A 19702-nucleotide genomic window follows, 5' to 3' on the forward strand; every position below is an offset into this window, starting at 1 on the left:
GGCAGCCCCTCCGTCTTTTCTCCTGGAGACCAGCAGAGAAGAGCTAATTTGGGAAGGTGCTCATCTTGTTTCCTTTCTCTTTGACCCTAAAGGTAGAAACTGAGGAGCAGGTGCTGGCAACCTTCTGTGGCAGGGAGACCACAGACACAGAACAGACCCCTGGCCAGGAAGTGGTCCTCTCCCCTGGCTCCTTCATGTCTATCACTTTCCGTTCAGATTTCTCCAACGAGGAGCGATTCACAGGCTTTGAGGCCCACTACATGGCTGTGGGTAAGTTAGAGAAGTGGGTGGCTCATCCCCGGGTCTCCATTTCTCTCTCAAGATTAAAAGTGCCTTGTGCTCTCTTCTTTAAAATGAACACCTTATACTCACCACATAGATTCTACCAGTAATGTCTTACTGCATTTGCTCTATCACTTATCTATCCATCTATCTATCCTCTATTCATTAATTCATCTTTTTTGATGCATTTCAAAATAAATTGCAGACATCAGTACTCTTCTTCCTAAATACTTTAGCATGTATATTGTTTATCTGATCTATTCACATTTTTTCCTTTTAATGTAAAATTTACATTCAATGAAATGCACAAATCTTAAGTACATTTAAATTTTCAAAAATTTATATTTGTGTCTAACACAAACCCCTAAAAAGATGTTGAGCTTTATCACTAACCCAAAAAGTTCCCTTGTACTCCTTCCCAATTGCAACCCACTCCCACCTCCTTTAGAGGCCACAACTGTCCTGATTTATTTTCCACCATAGATTAGCTTTGCCACTTCCAAAACTACATATAAATGAACACATACAGAATATATTTTGTGAGGTGAGGATTCTTCTACTCAGCATAAAGTTTTTGATATTCATTCATGTTGTTGCAATGCATCAGTAATGGTTTCTTTTCCTAGCAGAGTAATTTTCCATTGTATGAATATACTGCAATCTATTTATCCATTCTCCTATTGTTGGACACCTGGGTTCTATCCATTTTTTGGCTCTCAATAAAATTTCTATGAACCTTTTTGTACAAGCCATTTTGCAAACATGTTTTCACTTCTGCTGGGTATATATCTAGGAGCAGAATTGCTGAGTCATAGGGCAGGTGTATGTTTAGTTCTATAAGAAATTGTCAAACTTTTTCCAAAGTGTTTGCACCATTTTGTACCTCTCCACCAATGTGTGAGAGTTCTGGCTGCTCCTTATCCTCACCAACATTTGATGTTATCAATTAAAAAATGTTTAACCATTCCGTGGGTTATGTAGTGGTACTTCATTATGGTTTTGTTTTGTTTTGTTTTGTTTTTGCGGTACGTGGGCCTCTCACTGTCGTGGCCTCTCCTGTTGCGGAGCACAGGCTCCGGACGCACAGTCTCAGCGGCCATGGCTCACAGGCCCAGCCGCTCCGTGGCACGCGGGATCCTCCCGGACCAGGGCACGAACCCTCGTCCCCTGCATTGGCAGGCGGACTACCAACCACTGCGCCACCAGGGAAGCCCTTCATTATGGTTTTAATTTGCATTTCCCTGGTGCCTAGTGATGCTGAGCATCTTTTCATGTGCTTTGTGGCCATTCCTGTATCTTTTGGGAAGAAATATATGTTCCAATTTTTAAACTGGGTTGAGAACATACATCTTTTTATCCTTATATTTCCAATGCCTAGGATAGGGCTTGACCCCCATAGGGACTTAGAAAGAGAGAAGCAGCATGGAGGAGAGGTTAAGAGCCCAGATTCTAGAGCCAGCCCACCTTGATTTGAATGCTGACTCCACCACTTAACTCTTGGTGTGACTCGGAGCAAGTTCTTTAATGGCTCTAAGTCTCAGCTTCATCATCTATAGAAAGGGGATCATAATGGTCCTGCTTGCTATTATCACAACTGTTAGAGAACAGTGGCACCACCAGAAGTCAGGTTGCCTGGGTTTGAACCAGGCTCTCTGTGATCTTGGGTAAGCCTCCTCATTTGTAAATGGAGATAGTGGCTACTTATGGGCCTTCGGTGAGGCTTAAATGAGGGATGCAGGAACCTCCCAACACAGTGAGTGGCCCATACTGAGTGCTCTGTAAATGTTGGCTGTTGTCTTCACCATCACACATGAACTGGTTGACTGAGAGGCTCTACCTGCCCCGCAGATGTGGACGAGTGCATGGAGCGGGAAGACGAGGAGCTGTCCTGTGACCACTACTGCCATAACTACATCGGCGGCTACTACTGCTCCTGCCGCTTCGGCTACATCCTCCACACAGACAACAGGACCTGCCGAGGTGGGGCCCAGCAATGACTCTGTGCATCACCATTATGCACTGTATTTTCTGATAAGATTAGGGGAGGCTCAGAGGAAGGACAGATATGCAGTAGGGATGATTTAAAATGAAATCAGAGAGCTATGCCTCAGATACCCAGGGGTAAAGATGCTGAAATGCCCACCAGCCTGGAAGTCAGGTTCAGGTTCTCAGAGGACCGCATTTCAGAAGCCCTAGCCTCTAGTTCATCTTTCTTCCTGGGCAGCAGGAATTTCTGCTCCTTAGTCCCTATTTCCTCTTCTACTGTAAGTAACTGGCCAAGTCAAGGGAAAACCCAGGTTTCCCAGTCCTGAACCATGAACTAGGCTTCACCCACCAGGTCCTTTTTTCCTGCTCTTTCATGGCCTCTCAAGTTCCTCTGTGATAGAGAGAACCTCAGTGCAAGGGAGAGAAGAGGGAAGAGAGAGGCAAAGACGGAGGTGGCGAGAAAACGTCCCATTCCTTCTAGCTCCCTTTGCTTTCACCTCTCATCAATGTGCCTTCTCTGCCACAGTCTCCAGGCTGAGGCAGGGGTGGAGAAATAGGAGGACTCGGCCACTTTCCATGAGGACCTCCTGGCTAGCAGGTAATAGCCACATAGGAAAATGGTAAAATGTAGTAAGTGCTGTAAAAGAAGTGTGGACATGGTACCATCAGACTGAGTCTGCACAGAGAAGTGAGCAAGCACTTCTCAGAGATGGTGCCCTTGATGAAGGAGAAATAACAAGGAAAGGAGGGCACTCCAGGCAGAGAGAACAGCTTCTGCAAGCATTCAGAAGCATGACAGAATTTGGAATGTTTGAGGAATTGCCAGTAGATTAGTTTGACTTCAGGGTAAGGATCTGCGTTTTAGAAAGATCACTTGGAAGCTGAGCGAGGGATCATTGGAGGAGGTAAAGGCTGGAAACAAGAATTTTTTTCCTTTCTCCTTCAAAAACTTCTACTTACTTCCAAATAAAACCCTATAGGACCCATCAGTACAAAGCAGGCACATAACAGGAGTTTTCTCGAAGAGGGTTAGTATTTTCCATGGTTTTCATTCAGTAAGTATTTATTGAGTATCTACTATGTGCTGAGTACAGAGGGGCTAAGAATGAGCAATGTTTCCCAATCCTGTTTTTCATTTTCACTTCTGCCCCCAGGAGCCTTTTTAAACATTCTCTTCCTAATTGCCTCACCCACGAAATTTTAATACCACAGACATACTGTATATATGCTTATGCACTGTATGTCTATCTGTGTATTATGCATAAAAAGAGTAACAACTCCCCCTCCCAAAGGACCAATTTTGGCCCCCTTAGGGGCGATATTCTCCCCATGAAAGTGGTTGGTGTAGAAAACGAAAGCTTCGGGATTCAGAAACCACTCTAAACCTTGTTCTGCAGCTCGTAGCTGTGGGACTTCAGGTTAGTCATGCCCCCTTTCTGGCCACAGTTTTCTCATTTACAAATAAGCAGGATAAACAAAGGCTTAGGAAGAACTGTCATGCCAGATCCAGGATGGGTCAGCCCAAGGACAATGGTTCAGTGGCAAACAACAGGGCCTTGGCAGGGCTCAGCCATGGCCGGGATCCAGGACCCTGGGTGCTGGGTTGCAGCTGTGGTGAGGAACAGGGCAGAATCCCTGAGCTCAGGGAACTTACAGTCTAGTGGAGACAGGAAAATCCACTGACAAATATATTTCATACTGGCAAGCAGTGGTCAGCAGCATGAAGAGAAACAAAAGCAAGACCAGGGCCAGAGAGTGAGGGTACGTGTGAAGGTCCTGTGTTATATGAGGGATCCAGGAAGGCTTTGAGCAGAGACCCCAGGGAGTCCTGGGCTGAGGGGAGAGCAGGACAAAAGAAGACCAGACTTTGTACCAGACCACTCCATCTCAGACCCCTCCAGCCCCCCACGAAGACCAGAGAATTTGACAAGAAAGCTTATCACACTCACTGCCTTTGAGTATTGACTCTGCAAATTACTGGGTGTGTGACCTTGGCTAAATCACTTCCCCTCACTAAACTGCAGTTTCTCCATCTGTAAAATGGGGATAATGACTCCTTCCCCACTTGCGTCTCAGGACCACTGGGAAAATTGTACAGTAGCCGATAAGAAAGGGGTTGCTGTGGCCATGGGTGTGGTGTGCCACTTTGCTCTGGTGTGTTTCCCACAGTGGAGTGCAGTGACAACCTCTTCACGCAGAGGACTGGCGTGATCACCAGCCCCGACTTCCCCAGCCCTTACCCTAAGAGCTCCGAATGCGTCTACACCATTGAGCTGGAGGAGGGTTTCATGATCAGCCTGCAGTTTGAGGACATTTTCGACATTGAGGACCATCCTGAGGTGTCCTGCCCCTATGACTACATCAAGGTAAGAAGACAGTGGGCATAAGCCCTGGGAATGCTGGAAAATCTTGGATGAATTGGGGAAATTGACATTCTTGGCCCTCCCTTCTTCCAGGAGAGGGGGCCAAGCAGGTTTCTTCCTAAAAATAATTATTTAAAATAACATCTACCAGCTTAATTGGATCCAGTCTAAGGATCTGCCCTGTTCCCAAACTAGCCCTTTGCCCACCTGCAAAATCCCTTCTGCCAGGTAACATAACATCATCACGATGTAACACCAGGGTGAAGGTCATGGGGACTGTCTTAGAATTCTGTCTACCACACAGCACATCCTGGGAGCTATGCTATGAGCCTTATCCAGGCACGTAACCTCTTGGGGCTTCACTTTGCCCCCTTGCCACAGTAAGGCTGACAAGATGAAGTTGTACCCAGGATTATAGAATTCATCAAATGAGGGTTAAAGAGTGCTGGTCCTCAGAGGTAGAAGGAGAAAGAGCTAAAGGCATAGGCAGGACCGGGCCTGGGAGCTGGGAAATCCGGACCAGCCCAGAGTGCGTCTTCCCATCTCTCCATCCCCGATGCCTCCATCTGAGTGTAAACCCTGCTCTCTTCCGGTCAACTGCAAAGCTACCTGGAGGGTTTGCTTACTTCCACTCTTGCTCTACACAGTCTGCTCTCTCATAGAATCCAGGGTAAACTCTATGAAAGCCAGGTTACATCAAGATTGTATTTGGAGTAAACATAAATTCCTCAACACAATATGGCCCTTGTCTGCCTTTCCAACCTCAAGCCAGGGCATTCCCTCTGTTCCAGCCCCACTGGCTTCCTTCCCGTTCTTTTATTTATTTATTTACTTTTAATTTTTTTTAACATCTTTATTGGGGTATAATTGCTTTACAACGGTGTGTTAGTTTCTGCTGTATAACAAAGTGAATCAGCTATATGTGTATATATATCCCCATACCTTCTCCCTCTTGCGTCTCCCTCCCACCCTCCCTATCCCACCCCTCTGGGTGGTCACAAAGCACCGAGCTGATCTCCCTGTGCTATGTGGCTACTTCCCACTAGCTATCTGTTTTACGTTTGGTAGTGTATATATGTCCATGCCACTCTCTCACTTCGTCCCAGCTTACCCTTCCCCCTCCCCATGGTCTCAAGTCCATTCTCTACTCTGCGTCTTTATTCCTGTCCTGCCCCTAGGTTCTTCAGAACCTTTTTTTTTTTTTTTAAGAGTCCGTATATATGTGTTAGCATACGGTATTTATTTTTCTCTTTCTGACTTACTCCCCTCTGTATGAAAGACTCTAGGTCCATCCGTCTCACTACAAATAACTCAATTTCGTTTCTTTTATGGCTGAGTAATATTCCATTGTATATATGTGCCACATCTTCTTTATCCATTCATCTGTCGATGGACACTTAGGTTGCTTCCATGTCCTGGCTATTGTAAATACAGCTGCAGTGAACATTGTGGTACATGACTCTTTTTGAATTATGGTTTTCTCTGGGTATATGCCCAGTAGTGGGATTGCTGGGTCGTATGGTAGTTCTATTTTTAGTTTTTTAAGGAACCTCCATACTGTACTCCATAGTGGCTGTATCAATTTACATTCCCACAAACAGTGCAGGAGGGTTCCCTTTTCTCCACAACCTCTCCAGCATTTATTGTCTGTACAGATTGCCAACAAACACATGAAAGGATGCTCAACATCACTAATCATTAGAGAAATGCAAATCCTTCCTGTTCTTGATACTTGCCAGGCTCTTTCCCACCTTTGGCCTCAACCTTCATATAAGTTGTTTTCGCTGCCTGGAAAGTATTCTTCCCTCCTCTTCCAATGAGAAGCTCCTTTTCATCCTACATGTTTCAAATGCAATGTCACCTCCTCAAAGAGGCCTTCCCTGACTTCCTGTTTAAAGTTATTATCTATTATATTAATGATGAATTATACAAACTACATAGATTTTACTACATAAATCATAAACATATAGCATATATTTATATTATATATATACATCATCCTGATTATTTTTATAATGTTTACCAAAGCCTGTAATTATTTTGTTTATTATCCATTAGTCTGCCCCGACTAGGCTGCAGGGTCTTTGAGAACAGAGGCCTTTTCTGTCCTGTGTACCTGGACAGGGCTCTTCTCCTTTCTGAGCCATAATATATTCATCTATGAGCAGAGGATTATCAGCCTGCCTTGTCCACTTCCAGGGTCATTGTAAATTGTAAATGGGAGAGTGGAGATGGAACCCTTTGGTGAATGGTAATGCCCACTAAAAATGTGAGTGAACACCATGGGCTCACATCGAAGCTTCCAGAAAACCCCAGGTGCAGTGTAGAGACAATCCCTGCAGCAGCCTCACACACACTCAGGTGTGACCCTGCTTTTTCTCTGTCTTGCCCCTCACAGATTAAAACCGGTCCAAAAGTTCTGGGGCCCTTCTGTGGAGAGAAAGCCCCAGAACCCATCAATACCCAGAGCCACAGCGTCCAGATCCTGTTCCGCAGTGACAACTCAGGCGAGAACCGGGGCTGGAAGCTGTTGTACAGGGCAACAGGTAACACGGCCTCTCCCCTCCTGGGTCACACTTGGCTCCCATGCTCAGCCCTCATGGGGCAGTGGCCACGTGGTGAGGGGGAGCAGGCCTGGGGTTCCTCCCGGGATGTGGCAGAACTCCCAACTCTGCCAGTGAGCAGCTTGGGACCGAGGCAAATTCTCTTTACTGACTCAGTTTCCCATCTGTAAAATGGGCGCAAGGGCAGCAATGATGGTGGGTTTGGACTAGATGCAGATTTCAAAACTGGCTGCGCTTCAGAATCACATGAGGAGATTTAAAAAAAAAAAAAAAAACTGCTTCCTGAACTTCACCCCTTCACGCTGTGATTCATTGGGTGTGGGGAGGACCCCTCCAGTGCCAGCCCTCCTCACGTCTGGGGCAGGAATTTGGGTGAGTCTGTAGCTCAAAGTGTTTCACCGTGGCCGTTTGCCTCCATGTGTCCCCCAGACTGACAAAGCCCACAAGCCTCATTCCCCAGTACCTCAAGGCACTCAGTCCTGGTCCATACCCTGCTGGAGGTATTTGATCCAACGGGCCTGCAGTAACCCGAGGAAGAAGTGGGTAGACATCAGTGACAAGACCACAGCTGTGTGTGACTAATCCAGTTCAGAGACTATCCTGGACTTGCCTGCATCATCACATTTAGTGCCTGCTTGAGGGGAGAGGCAGGAAGAGGATATTAACAAAGGAGAGTTCGTCCAGGAAGGAGGAATCCTATCCAATTTAGCCTTTTGAAGAGAGGGCTCAGGGGCATACAATCACAGTCTCTCTAACACTTTGAAGAATGGTCTTGGGAAGAAAGAGTGGGGTCATCGTGCGTGACCCAAGAGAGCAAACTATGCCCACTGAGTGAAAATTACAAGGGTATAAATTTCAGCTGAATATGAAAATTCTGTTCCTTTAATCAGAGGAGTCTAGTATGAAAGATACAGGTTGGGAGGTATCGAGCTCCCTGTCCCTGTAGGAATGCAAATAGATGTCTGAGGTCTACTATAGAAGATGTAAAGGGAACATTAGACAGGAGTTGCACTCAGTGACATTTAATATCTTTTCCAACCCTGAGTTCTGATGAAATCATCTGGCCAACCACTTCATTTTACAAATGAGGAAATAGAGGTCCATGTTGGAAAGTGACCTGCTCAAGTTTCCAAAGTAAGCCTTCTTCAGGGCCTGGTAGGTCCAGGCCCCCATAGCCTGGGGGTATGGTTTTTGTGTGGCTTTACCACCTTCATCAGGCCTTGCATTCTAAGGAATGGCCTCTCGTGACCAGACTTTTCTTTGTTTTCTCACCTTCTCCTTTCATTGTTCCCCACCAGGGAATGAGTGCCCCAAGCTGCAGCCTCCTGTCCATGGGAATATCGAGCCCTTGCAAGCCAAGTACTTTTTCAAAGACCAGGTGCTCATCAGCTGTGACACAGGCCACAAAGTGCTGAAGGTACAGGGTCCTGCCGGGGGAGGGAGGTCATCCAGGCCAGAGAAATTCTCCAGAGCCTCCCAGGGCAGATGGGCTTCTAGAGCTTGTCCTGGTCCCACCACAGTATTTCCTACCTTCTCCATAAACCTCCAAAATGCATCAGAGATTCCAGTCTTGTAAAAATTCAAAGTGTGTGTCCCAGACTCTCATTTCTGAAAGTGACACAAAAGTCAGAGCAAATCAAATCCATGCAGCCCGATAACCAGTACAAACAACATTAACAAAGTTTGTCAGGCTTCTGGGGGGGACCTGGGATAGAAGTAGAGATTTTGAAGGTGGCAGGTAGGCATTGCTTGCTCTCTGAAACAGTCGTTCTCCCAGGAACCCCATGGTTAACTTAAAAACAACAGCAAAAATCACCTCCCAACCCCACCTGAGATCAATTCAAGCAGAATCTCTGGGGGGGAGGGTGTCCCAGTGACTGTTCTCTGTTAGGTTGCCCAGGTGAGTCTGATGTGAGCCAAGCTAGTGGACCGCTGCTCTCAGGGAACGATCATCCAAGTGAGGACCCCACGACATCAGCACATCACTTGTTAGAAATGCAAAGCTGTGGTCCCCAGGCCAGACCCACTGATTCAGAAGGGCCCAGTGACCTGTGCAAAAGCCCTCAGGGGCTCAGGGTTGCTGCCGCTCACTCAGGTTTGAGAGCCGCTGCTCTGAAGGAGTCACGGGTCCAGGTTTCCCTTCAGAGGCAGCCTCCCGGACCCCTTCTTGCACACAGTCCTGGCCTGTCTCCAGAGTAGGAGCGGGGGGATACAAATTCAGCATCTGTATTCCCCTTAGCTTCAAGCCCTTGGAGGCCCACGGTTGGGAAAGCTCAGGGGAGGGCAGCCACCTTTGCTGTTCGAGCTGCTTTCACTGGGAAAAACCACAGACCCCACCGTTCCTCCTTCTTCCCATACCTCCTTCATGTTTCTTCCCAGGATAATGTGGAGATGGACACGTTCCAGATCGAGTGTCTGAAGGATGGGACGTGGAGTAACAAGATTCCCACCTGTAAAAGTAAGAAAACACAATCGGTTGATTCTAAGGCTCGTGAGCTCCCCAGCACTGGTGGGATCCGAGCAGAGCCCACACAAGGGGGGAAACCTGGCAGGTACAGTCTGAGCAGGTTAGGGCAGGAATTCCACAGGCACATCGGGGTTGGACAAAAGTTTATTAATGTTTCTTTCAGCAATAAGATGTTAGAATTCCGAAAGGACCTTGTGGGTCCCAGTTTGTTTTCTAAATACTAATTTTACCTCTGCCTGCGGGCAGGTTGCCAGATTTGCTAAAGGAATAGCTTGTTTCCAGGTTCGAAACTAGCTCCGGCAATTGCTAATTCAGGAAACTATTTTGGCCCTGGTGCCCAGAGCCCAGTGACCTTGCCAGCCTTTATGTGGCCATCAGCTATATCCACTGTCTCCTGGGACAGCTCATGAGCTGGGGCTGTGCGGGAAGGGCTGTGCGGTCAACACAGTGAAGCAGGGGGTCCAGTTCTGCACTGGTTCTTGGGACCCAGAGTTCTTGCCTTGGCTCTGCTCCTAAGCCACGCTGTGACCAGGGACAAGATCCTTCACCTCAGCTGTAAAGATTTTGGATCAGCTCTAGAATATATCCCACTGGTTCGGAAATAATGTAATCCCTATAAATCACCTAGTGAGCTTGTAAAAATACAAATCACCAGCCACCACGCCCTCTGCCCCTAACCAGGTGATTTCAATGCAAGACTTGTAAGGACCACAATTTTAGAAAACTTATCTGTGGCAACAGTGATGAGAGGAGGCCTGGCGACAGAAAGGGAAGGAAAAGAGGGAGGGAGGGAAGGAGGAAATATTTTCGAATGGAGAGGTGAGGAGTTGAGAATTAGGGTGGGTCCTGCCCAGCCCCATTTCATGACCTCATATAAACTTTAGAGTGCTGTCCTCTTCCCTTCTAATAAATGGCTCGGGTCCAGTAGGCAGGCGGATCCACTCCCACTGCCCCAGGGGGACACTGTCAGGGTGAGGCTCCCCTGAGGCAAATCCCAGGCATAATTTTGGAGCAGAAAGTGCTTGTTTTCAATTTTCTTTTCTATATGATGATGAGGCTGGAGTCAGCCCAGTGTGGGAAATGGGTGCACTTTATGGCTGCAACAAAAAGTCTCCACAGACACTTACTGGATGCCTGTGCAGAGGTCCACAGGGAATTCAGATGGAAAAGACAAGGCCCAGGCATCGAAGAACTAGATGCCATCAGACACATCTGCCACCTCCTGCGACACGTGGCTCGTGTGTGGTGCTGTGACTAAGTTCTGCGTGAAGCACTTTGCAGAACAGGGCAAGGAGGCGGTCTGAAGGACGAGGCAGAGGATGGGGGGTAGAGAGGACAGGGTGTTGCTTTGGAGACAGGAATTTCTAGATTCAGATCCAGACTCCACCAGTTAAATATGCATGAACACTTGACTGAGACTCATTTGGCCTGAGTTTCCTGCATTCTTGATTGTTCTGTGGACTGAGTTAATGTAAGTATCATACCCATGGAGCACCAGGAATAAGTCAAAGCTCTGTAGAAGCTTGTTTCTTTCTCCTCCCCAACCCCCTCATAGGAAGAGGTTTGGTTTCTCTCATTCATACTCTTGGAAAGTAGGAAACGTTGGTAATAATTTTTTGTCCCTGATGAAACACACACTTTTTATTGTCACGGAAGTATTGATAGAGTAAGGCACTAATGTATCTGCTGGTGCTCTTTTATGTGACGTATGCTAGTATACAAAGGTATGCTGTCATTTTGTACTAAAGAAAAAGAGGAATTTTTTCTTCCTAATATGGCCTGGTTCTCCCAGCATAGCCTGAATCAGGACTATTAGACTCCCCACTCAGACACACCCGGCATCTCTGCTTGTTCACTGAGTAGGTATTTATTGAGTACTTTTGTCCCAGGCATGTGCTGGGTCCTAGGGGAGATGCAAAAAAGACAAAAAAGACTGAGAAGTTGTGAGCCCCCAGGGACTGTGGGGAAAGCAGTTGGGAACAGACAGAAGTGTGTGTGTGCAGTGAAGAAACTTGCACCAAAACAGGAAGTGGCAATTACGGGCTGTGGTTCTGGCCCTGCGTCCACCTCGCTGGGCGACCCCAAACAAGTCCTGCTCTACCCTGATTCCATCTGCCAAATGAGGGTTCGGGCCAGATGAATGCAAAGCTTGCTGCACGGGCAGAATGTTTTCACTGCCATGAGCCAGGATTTATGACTGTGCAGATTCTCGGAACGGTGCGCATTCCACCATCCCAAGCTGTCCTTCACGCTGGCTGCACCTACACTACGCATTCTTAATCGATTCTGGTGGAGTGATTTCTGTATTTCCTGCAGAAACTGTTTCTGCTTTGCTTGCTAATTTTTCTTTCTCTTCTTTTTCTCTCTCCCTCCTTCTCTCTGCTTCCTTTCTCTTTACCTCCTGACCCCTCTTTGATCTTCATCATGGTGGCAGAAACGGAAATGGATGTGGAGAGCGAACCTGAGTCAGAGCAAGTGGCAGAGTGAATGGCGGGACCCCACACAGTGCAGACATCCAGGAATGGACCACTCACAAGACCCCTGGGTCCCAGAGCTCCTCCATCCCTCCCCATCCTGCCAACACTCCATTTCCCATTTCAGTGCGGATTAGAATGGATGCTGAACAAGGCAACACAGGCCTAAGCAGTTGAAACCGCGGCGTATATAACAACTCTCCTTTTGAGGGTTCACCCATCATACAAACATTATGCTGAAAAGATAATGGGGGATTTTTTTTAGCACTTCTATGTGGACTATACTCTTATCAAAGGAAAAACGGCTTTCATTCTAGAGACATTCACATGGTCTTAGGTAGACCAGGTCAAAGTGGGCCCTGATTTCCACTCCACACTTCAAGTTTAAATGGGCCAAAATGCCTGTGACTTTATGACTTTAATATTTGTCCCCATTGCTACTTTCTTAACAACCATGAGTAGGTGAAACTAACAATAACTCATATAGCATGGATTTTTAGGAAACCTGGACCTATTCTCATGCCCAAGAGTTTCTCTTCCACCTGTACCTAACACAGGGCTGAAATTCCATCATCAAGAGATCTTTCCTCCGGGGTTTACAAATTTTGCATTTCTGAAAATTCCCTAATTAAAGTTTTTCAAAAGATAGGCATCACGCTTGAAAGCAGCAGTCCTCAGCTCTGGTGCCATGGGACATCAGTGGGTCATAAATAATGATAAAGAAAGGGCTGTGGAAGGTGGGAATGAATCTCTGCTTCAGCCTGAACAAAATCTGGGTAGACATATCAGAGCACCCCTGCATTACATTGTGACTGCTCAGTCTATTTGCTGATTGAATGGCCTCTTGATGAAGGTAGAATCCTGCAAAGTCGGACAATGAATGGTCCGGAGACTGCAGCACCATCCTAGATCAAGGGCACCCTTGAGAGAGGAGATGGGGCAATCACTGAAGATAAGCATCAGTTGGATCAATATTTTTAAGACCACAAAGTATAACAGGTCTTGTACTCAGTGTGAGAGAGGGGATCGTAATTTAGACGGAAGATGTGATATAAAACCAAATAATTGCAATACCAGGCAACTTAAGATACATGCCTCAGAGAGCAGTGAGTAAAGGGCCATGCAAGGAGAAATGAGGAAGCAGCCCTATCCAATCAGAAGAATGAGAAAAGCCTTTCAAGAAGCAGCGATGTTCGATCAAGGCCTGGAGGGTGGCCAGAGCATGAACCACAGGGTTTCCTGTGTAGGGAAAGCAGCAGCACAGTGAGGGGTGTGTGACACTGGAATGCAAGGGCATGGCAGGAGGGGCGAAGATGAAAGTGGGGTGGGGCAGGTCAGGGGCATCCCTGGGACCTGAGGGCCAGGTGAGCTGATTGTGTGTGGTTCCCTAGGAAGCCCCAAGACTGTGTCAGTGTATCCTCAGGGCGGCAGGTCAAGAAAGACACGTCTGAAGGAAAGTAAATGGCAGGAAGAGTGACAGTGGAGACAGGGTGTGGGTGCCACAACCCAACCCAGAGACTGATGAGAATGGGAGGCCAAAGGAAAGGGGAAAGAAAGAGCGTTTTGATCCCAGAGTGTGGAAGTGGCCAGACACACTTTAGAGAAGATGATGGGACCCTTTCCCAAGCAAAGAAGATGGACTAACTGAGGAAGCAGGGTCTGGATCTAGCATCTTGGATTGTGGCAGGCAGAACTCAAAGGGCCTTCCGAACGGGAAGCTGTCTCTAGGTCCCAGAGACACATGGCTCTTTGCCTGCCAGTGTAGACTTGGGGAGAAGGTTCACCTCTTCCCCACTCACTATACCGAAGCTGAAATGACCCTCTGTTTTCCACTATCTGTCACCCCCTGTGGTGTCTGGTTGTAAAACCAGCTTCATCAGTGGGCAAAGTTACTTCTCTGGAGTAAAGTGAAAGCAGGCCCTCCGTCCAGACAATCTCTCTGCACCTGTGCTGGCTGCTTACAGGCTCTCAATGGCCTGACCACCTAGCCATGTCTATGACTGACTCTGGAATCCTCCACCCAGAACTAGGTATTAGGTCTTGAGGATAATTTGGGCAAAATAAATTGCTAGACCGAAGTTAAGGGACTCAAGAGTAATACAAAGATCCAGGCACTAATCGATGGTATTTCTTAAAAAAGGAAGAAAAATCTGCTTAGAGACTCTGCAGGAAAATTCTTTTAAAATTGTTTATAGCTTTAGATAGTAAATATTATTGCCTCTTGTTATCATAGTGCTGACCCTTACATGCTTTCTCCTCAGAGTAGAAGGGTGTCTCTACCTTTGGGAGATCAAAACAAATGGGAACGATTTGTCCAGGGGGATTGGAGGCCAGGAAACAGCACTAACCAGTTCTCTTGGCGTTTGCCTTCCTTGTAGATAGGAGGTACCTACCTGCTTTCACTCCCATGCTTCATCCCTCTCCTCCACCCTGAAGGATCTTAGAATCATCTGTGTTTTCAGTTAGATAACTCTCTGTTCAATCAAAAATATAGATTTGGAGTCCTAAAGTTAAAAATCACAATTTCTGAATAGCGTCTCAGGGCTAAATTGCCCCTATCTCTGTTTCCCGAGGTGACCAGGTAAAATTCAGGAGGAGGGAAACTCTGGCTTTAGAATATGATCCTCTGAAATTATCAGAAGATGGACAGCTAATGTCCACCATTACCCAGCTAATATTGATTACAGGCCGTTTTCACTAGAAAACAGATCCTAAGAACCGTACTTAAAAAAACACTGAGTTTAAGGTCAGGTCTGGTTCTCTGACTGTAATTCACTATGTGACCTTAGACCAGCCAAGTCTCCCCCCTGGGCTCATCTGTAAGTAAAGATGATGTTCTAGGTTGCCTGACTTCAGGTTCCTTTCCACCTGCGAAGTTCTGAGTCCTCTGGGATTCTTCAATTCTGGCAGAGGCTGTTTGAACTAAGATTAGGATTTCCTTAGACATGAGCACCATCTTCTAACAAAGGCCCCTGAAGAGACATTGACAAATTGGGTCCTCAGCCCCTGACCTGGCTCCTGGCACACTCGTGCTGGCACCTCCCCTAAGACTTGCCTGGACTGGCAAGCTCTCCTAAGATCACCTCTGAGGAGCAGGCATCTTTGGTCTTGCCCTACAGCCAGCCCCAACGTCCAGCCACCAGCAACCAGAGAAAATGAGTAGGTGAAGACTAAAAGTTGGTCCCTCCTGACCCCCCTTCTGCCTTCTGTGCCTGCAGAGAGCCAGCAGGGTGCGGCTGTGTACTCATGCAGGAGCTGGGTTTCTTTTTGTTTGTACTTTTTTATGCCAAGCTCCAAAGTGAGCACAATAATTGCTCTTACTCAGCATGTGGTGCGGTCTGGAAGAACTGAAGGTTCTTTGGTTCATGTGAGCCAGAATTTTCTCACTGAGACATGGGCTTCATGCTTGTACAGAAGAGGATAAGAGGATTGCACAATAGAACTGGAAGTCAAGGAAAGGGCCCTGGTGGGGAGAAGACTGGGATGTTACTTGAGTCTCAGCAGACCTGCCCCTGCCCTGGAATTGACACCAGGCCAGGTGAGTTGACCACACAGTAGTCATAGATGGGAGACACCCCAAATGCAGGGCCACCATGTGCATAGACCATAACGTTGCTCTCTGGAGTTGTGTGCAGTGTACAAGCTGCACATCGTATGAGACACGCACCAGATGGCCCCAAGAAGAAGAGGAAGGGGTAATTGAGGGGTCTCACTCTCTTCTCTCTCAGTTGTGGACTGTGGAGCCCCGGCAGAGCTGGAAAACGGACTGGTCACATTTTCCACCAGAAACAACCTTACCACATACAAATCTGAGATCAGATACTCCTGCCAGCAGCCCTACTACCAGATGCTGCACAGTATCACAGGTGAGCCTTCCACGCTAAACCAGCGCACTCTGTCCTCACACGCTCTGGGTCTCAGGGTTAGGCTGGGGGCTGAAACAGCCAGTCTGTTGGCCACGGTTTGGGAGGAATTGGGAAGAGAAACCCTTGGAGACATGCCTCACCTCTCCCTGCCTCAGGCCTGCACCCCGAGTTAAGCTGCATGACATCCCCGTACCCACACAGACATACAGCCTCTGGCAGAGAAGGAACCCTCAAGATGTGAAGGCCCGTCAGTGCTGCTTCCACCACAGACTAGCACTAAGAAAATTCTCCTAATTTCTCAAAGCCTCCAAGTCCTCCTTCCAGAAGGGGAATAGTAATAGTGCTCACAGGGCCAGCGTAAGTCTCATGAGATGGTGGGCACAAGTGTGGTTTATGAAAGGGTTTGCTAAGTGGAGAAGCGGGGGCAGGGGAAGTGCGTCACAGAGAGCTGTGTGACTAATGATGAGAGGTGCCTCCCAGGGGCTGGGCGGGGCCCCGACAGGCAGGAGTCAGATTGCTCAGAGCCTTAGACACCATACTGAAGAGCATCCTGTTTATTTTTGAGGCCAGTGGGGAGCTACTGTGATTTTGAGCAGAGATGAAATGATTCCCAGTTTAGAAAGATGTTTCAAGTTGCAGACAGGACTGGTTCAGAGAGAACGGCATCAGAAAGACTCTTTGGAAGACTTGCAATGATCCACAACAGAGGAGTTAAAAACCCGGATCTATTTTCCATGTGCTATAAATCACCTATGTTCTCCTTCTTCTTCAACCTTTTCTCCCTCTCCCAGATGTATATACGTGTTCTGCCCAAGGAGTCTGGATGAATGAAGTCCTGGGGAGAAGCCAGCCCACCTGCCTGCCAGGTACCTCACCCTCAAGTTCTCTGCCTCAGGGTCTCCCATGCCAGGCCCTCGGGCCGCAGGTGCTCTGGCTGTTGATGGAGTAAGGGGTGGGGAGGTCATGACGCTTCGACTGATTTTTAAGAGATAACGTCAGAAGGGCAAAGGTCAGAAAAGCCTAGCCTCACATCTTCTCAAACCAGCCAGCCTCTATGTTCAACCCGTTCTGTCACACCAGGAGCCTTCTTGCCTCTTCTCTCTGCAGTTCTGCACCCTTCCCACCAGGTTTTTCATCCCACAGAGTTGGTGTTTGCCCTGGCTGTGCACCAGGAAAAGTGAGAAAGTAGACACCTCGTCCTCAAGCACTCACTGTGTTTCAGAGGAGGTGGAAATCAGACAAATACCAAATGACCATAGGACAGAGCAACAAGTTCTTCCAAAGAGCAGTGCGTTCAAGTCTTAGTGACTGCTACCTCCCCCAAGCCTGACCCCACTTTAAAGTGAACAAAGAACGTTGTGGTAATAGGAAATGTCCCTGGCCATCACAGCTGCTACGAGTTCCCAGAGAGGGAGGAAATTCCTGCATGTAGTTGTCTGGGAGTAAAGGGATGGGGACTGGTTAGGAAGACTTCACTTAAGAGGGCTTTAAGTCTAAGAAAGAACACAAAGAATTCGTGAGGAGCTGAAACAGGGGAAAGGCCAACCCATCCACGCTCTGCTGACCCCCATCATCTCAGTTAGGCTTAGCCAGGAGCACACCCAAGGGCCACGGCTGGAGAAGCCTCACAGAAGATGGGGAATGGTGGAGCTGTGGCAAACTGGAGGCCAAACCCCCATTTTGCTAAAATACTAGGTGGACCAAAGATGGCACTGCAGGTGGCTTCCATCCCAGGCAGCCATGTTGCGGTGTCTAGAAGGGGAGGAGGCACTGAGCTGGGAGTCATGGGCCCGGGTCTTGGTCCCACTGTTGTCTTTTCCTAATTGCAAGCTTTGGTAGGTGACCTCACGTCTCTGGGGCTAGGATTTCATACCTCAGAAGTGAAGGAGAAGTACCAGGTGATCCCTGACATTCTATGACTCTTAGTGGTCATCGTCCTCTAGATTCATACAAAGCGTCTCGCAATGAGTCATGAAATTCTTTTAACACCTGGTATCGAGCAGAACATCGTGTATCATTGAACCAGGCCAGAGAATTCGAAATTCTCCCCCACTAAAACATCAAGACTGAACCCAAAGGCAAGCCAGAATGGAGAAAGCCATTTCATCTAGCATCATAATATCCCACCTTTCCAAGGAAACTGTTAAGAAAATATTATTTGCCCCTTATTTGACACATGAGAAAACTAAGGATCAGGGAGGTGTAATGATTCATCCAGGGTTACCTACAGAAAGTTAGAGGCAGAACTGGAAGATGGACCCAAGACTTTTGATGTCAACACCAGCAATGCTGAGCCATTCTTGACTCTGCCATCCTCATGAACCCAGAATTCTCGAATATCACATTTCTGTTTTTAGGGCCCTCCCTCAGTACCTCCAGTCTTCTAGAGCCCAAATCTGACTTCAGCACAGCTGAAGCTCTAGCATTTCAAGGTGAATCCTTTGCCTCAGGAAAGACTGGATGGAGAACGGTAGCAGCCTAAAAGAATGGCCCCATTTCAATGAGCCCTCTCAAAGGCTTGCTGCGTCATTCAACCTCTTGAAAGGACAAGAGCATATCAAGAAGAAAAACAGACTTTAGTGGGAAAAAATGAAGCCAGTGTCCAAAGAAACAGGCTCCATTTCTGGCTCTGCCACCAATAACTTTGAGTGTGTCACTTGCCTTCTTTGAACCTCAAGTTTTCCATCTGTAAGTGAGCTGTTCTCCAAGCTTCCCCCGCTCAGACACTCTGTGACCTGGAGTATGCCACTGGCACCTTCGTGGGAAAAAGGCACCTTTCAGTGCCGGCTTTGCTGTGACCGTGGACTGAGCCACAGAAGTGTCCCTCACCAGATGAGGGCCTGTGAGCGCTCAATGCGCTGTTCTGCAGGGCCAGTCGCAGACCTGCCTGGAGAAGTCACTTGGCAGGCTGCTGCTTATAATCAGGAGTCTGGCCTTCAGCTCCGAAAGGCCTGCCACAGACAATTAGCGAAAACCACCTCACGTCTGGCCTGGGGTGCGCAGCAGGGTGCCTCGGGATCATGTAAGAAGCATTTGGCTTCCGGAAGAAGAGCATCTGAAAAGCATTAGGTTGCTGGAAGCCTGACCTCTCAGAGTTGCCAAGAAAACTCAGATGCTTCTTGGTCTTTAAAGGACTGCTGGAAGTATTGCAGGCCAAGAGGTGTAGCCCGGCAATTCGCAACCAAGAGGCGGTCCACGCTCATACCAGGCTTAGCCCCCAGACCCAGGCACCCTGCTTGGAGGGGCCCTTGGGAGCTTGTTATTAGGCAGCGGGGGGCTGGTTCTGAAGACCCTCTGCTCACAGGCCAAAGGCATTTGGCTCCAGGAGGCTGGCGGTGCGTGTGCATGCTCGGGGTACAACTCGGTAGAACGAAGTTTGGTCAGACCTTTCTTCTTTCCTGAAGGTACTACGGGGTTCCCAGGTGCAATGATGGGTAGAGCAGAGCCTATGCATCATTGCTTGTAGATTATGCCACCTTTCCCTAACCTTGGATGCCCTGGGCATCCCTTCACATCATGTGTCCTTTAGTCTAGAGAAGAAAAGGTTCTTTATGTGTAATGAGGCACTGTGGGACACAAGGACAAGACATCCATCTTAGAATCTAGTTAAGCCCCTGCTACTCAACTTAATAGCAATGTGACCTTGGGCTAGTCATTTAACCTCTGGAGAGTTCTACTCACCTATAAAATGGGGGTGACC

General features: G+C 47.8%; 1 protein-coding gene across 1 annotated transcript in view; it reads left to right on the forward strand.

Moving 5' to 3' along the window:
* Positions 1-19702, forward strand: part of LOC111172796 (MBL associated serine protease 1) — a 45270-nt gene that overhangs the window by 19047 nt on the left and 6521 nt on the right. Inside the window, exons 2-9 of the mRNA XM_022569876.3 lie at positions 93-270; positions 2131-2262; positions 4438-4634; positions 7030-7177; positions 8494-8612; positions 9575-9653; positions 15865-16002; positions 16794-16868. Coding sequence (XP_022425584.2) covers positions 93-270; positions 2131-2262; positions 4438-4634; positions 7030-7177; positions 8494-8612; positions 9575-9653; positions 15865-16002; positions 16794-16868 — 1066 coding nt within the window. The remainder of the gene's footprint in view (positions 1-92; positions 271-2130; positions 2263-4437; positions 4635-7029; positions 7178-8493; positions 8613-9574; positions 9654-15864; positions 16003-16793; positions 16869-19702) is intronic.

This window comes from Delphinapterus leucas, chromosome 4 (genome assembly GCF_059928025.1).
Source record: "Delphinapterus leucas isolate spDelLeu-1000000601 "Yukka" chromosome 4, BTC_Dleu_Yukka2, whole genome shotgun sequence".
NCBI classification, from domain to species: Eukaryota; Metazoa; Chordata; class Mammalia; order Artiodactyla; family Monodontidae; genus Delphinapterus; species Delphinapterus leucas.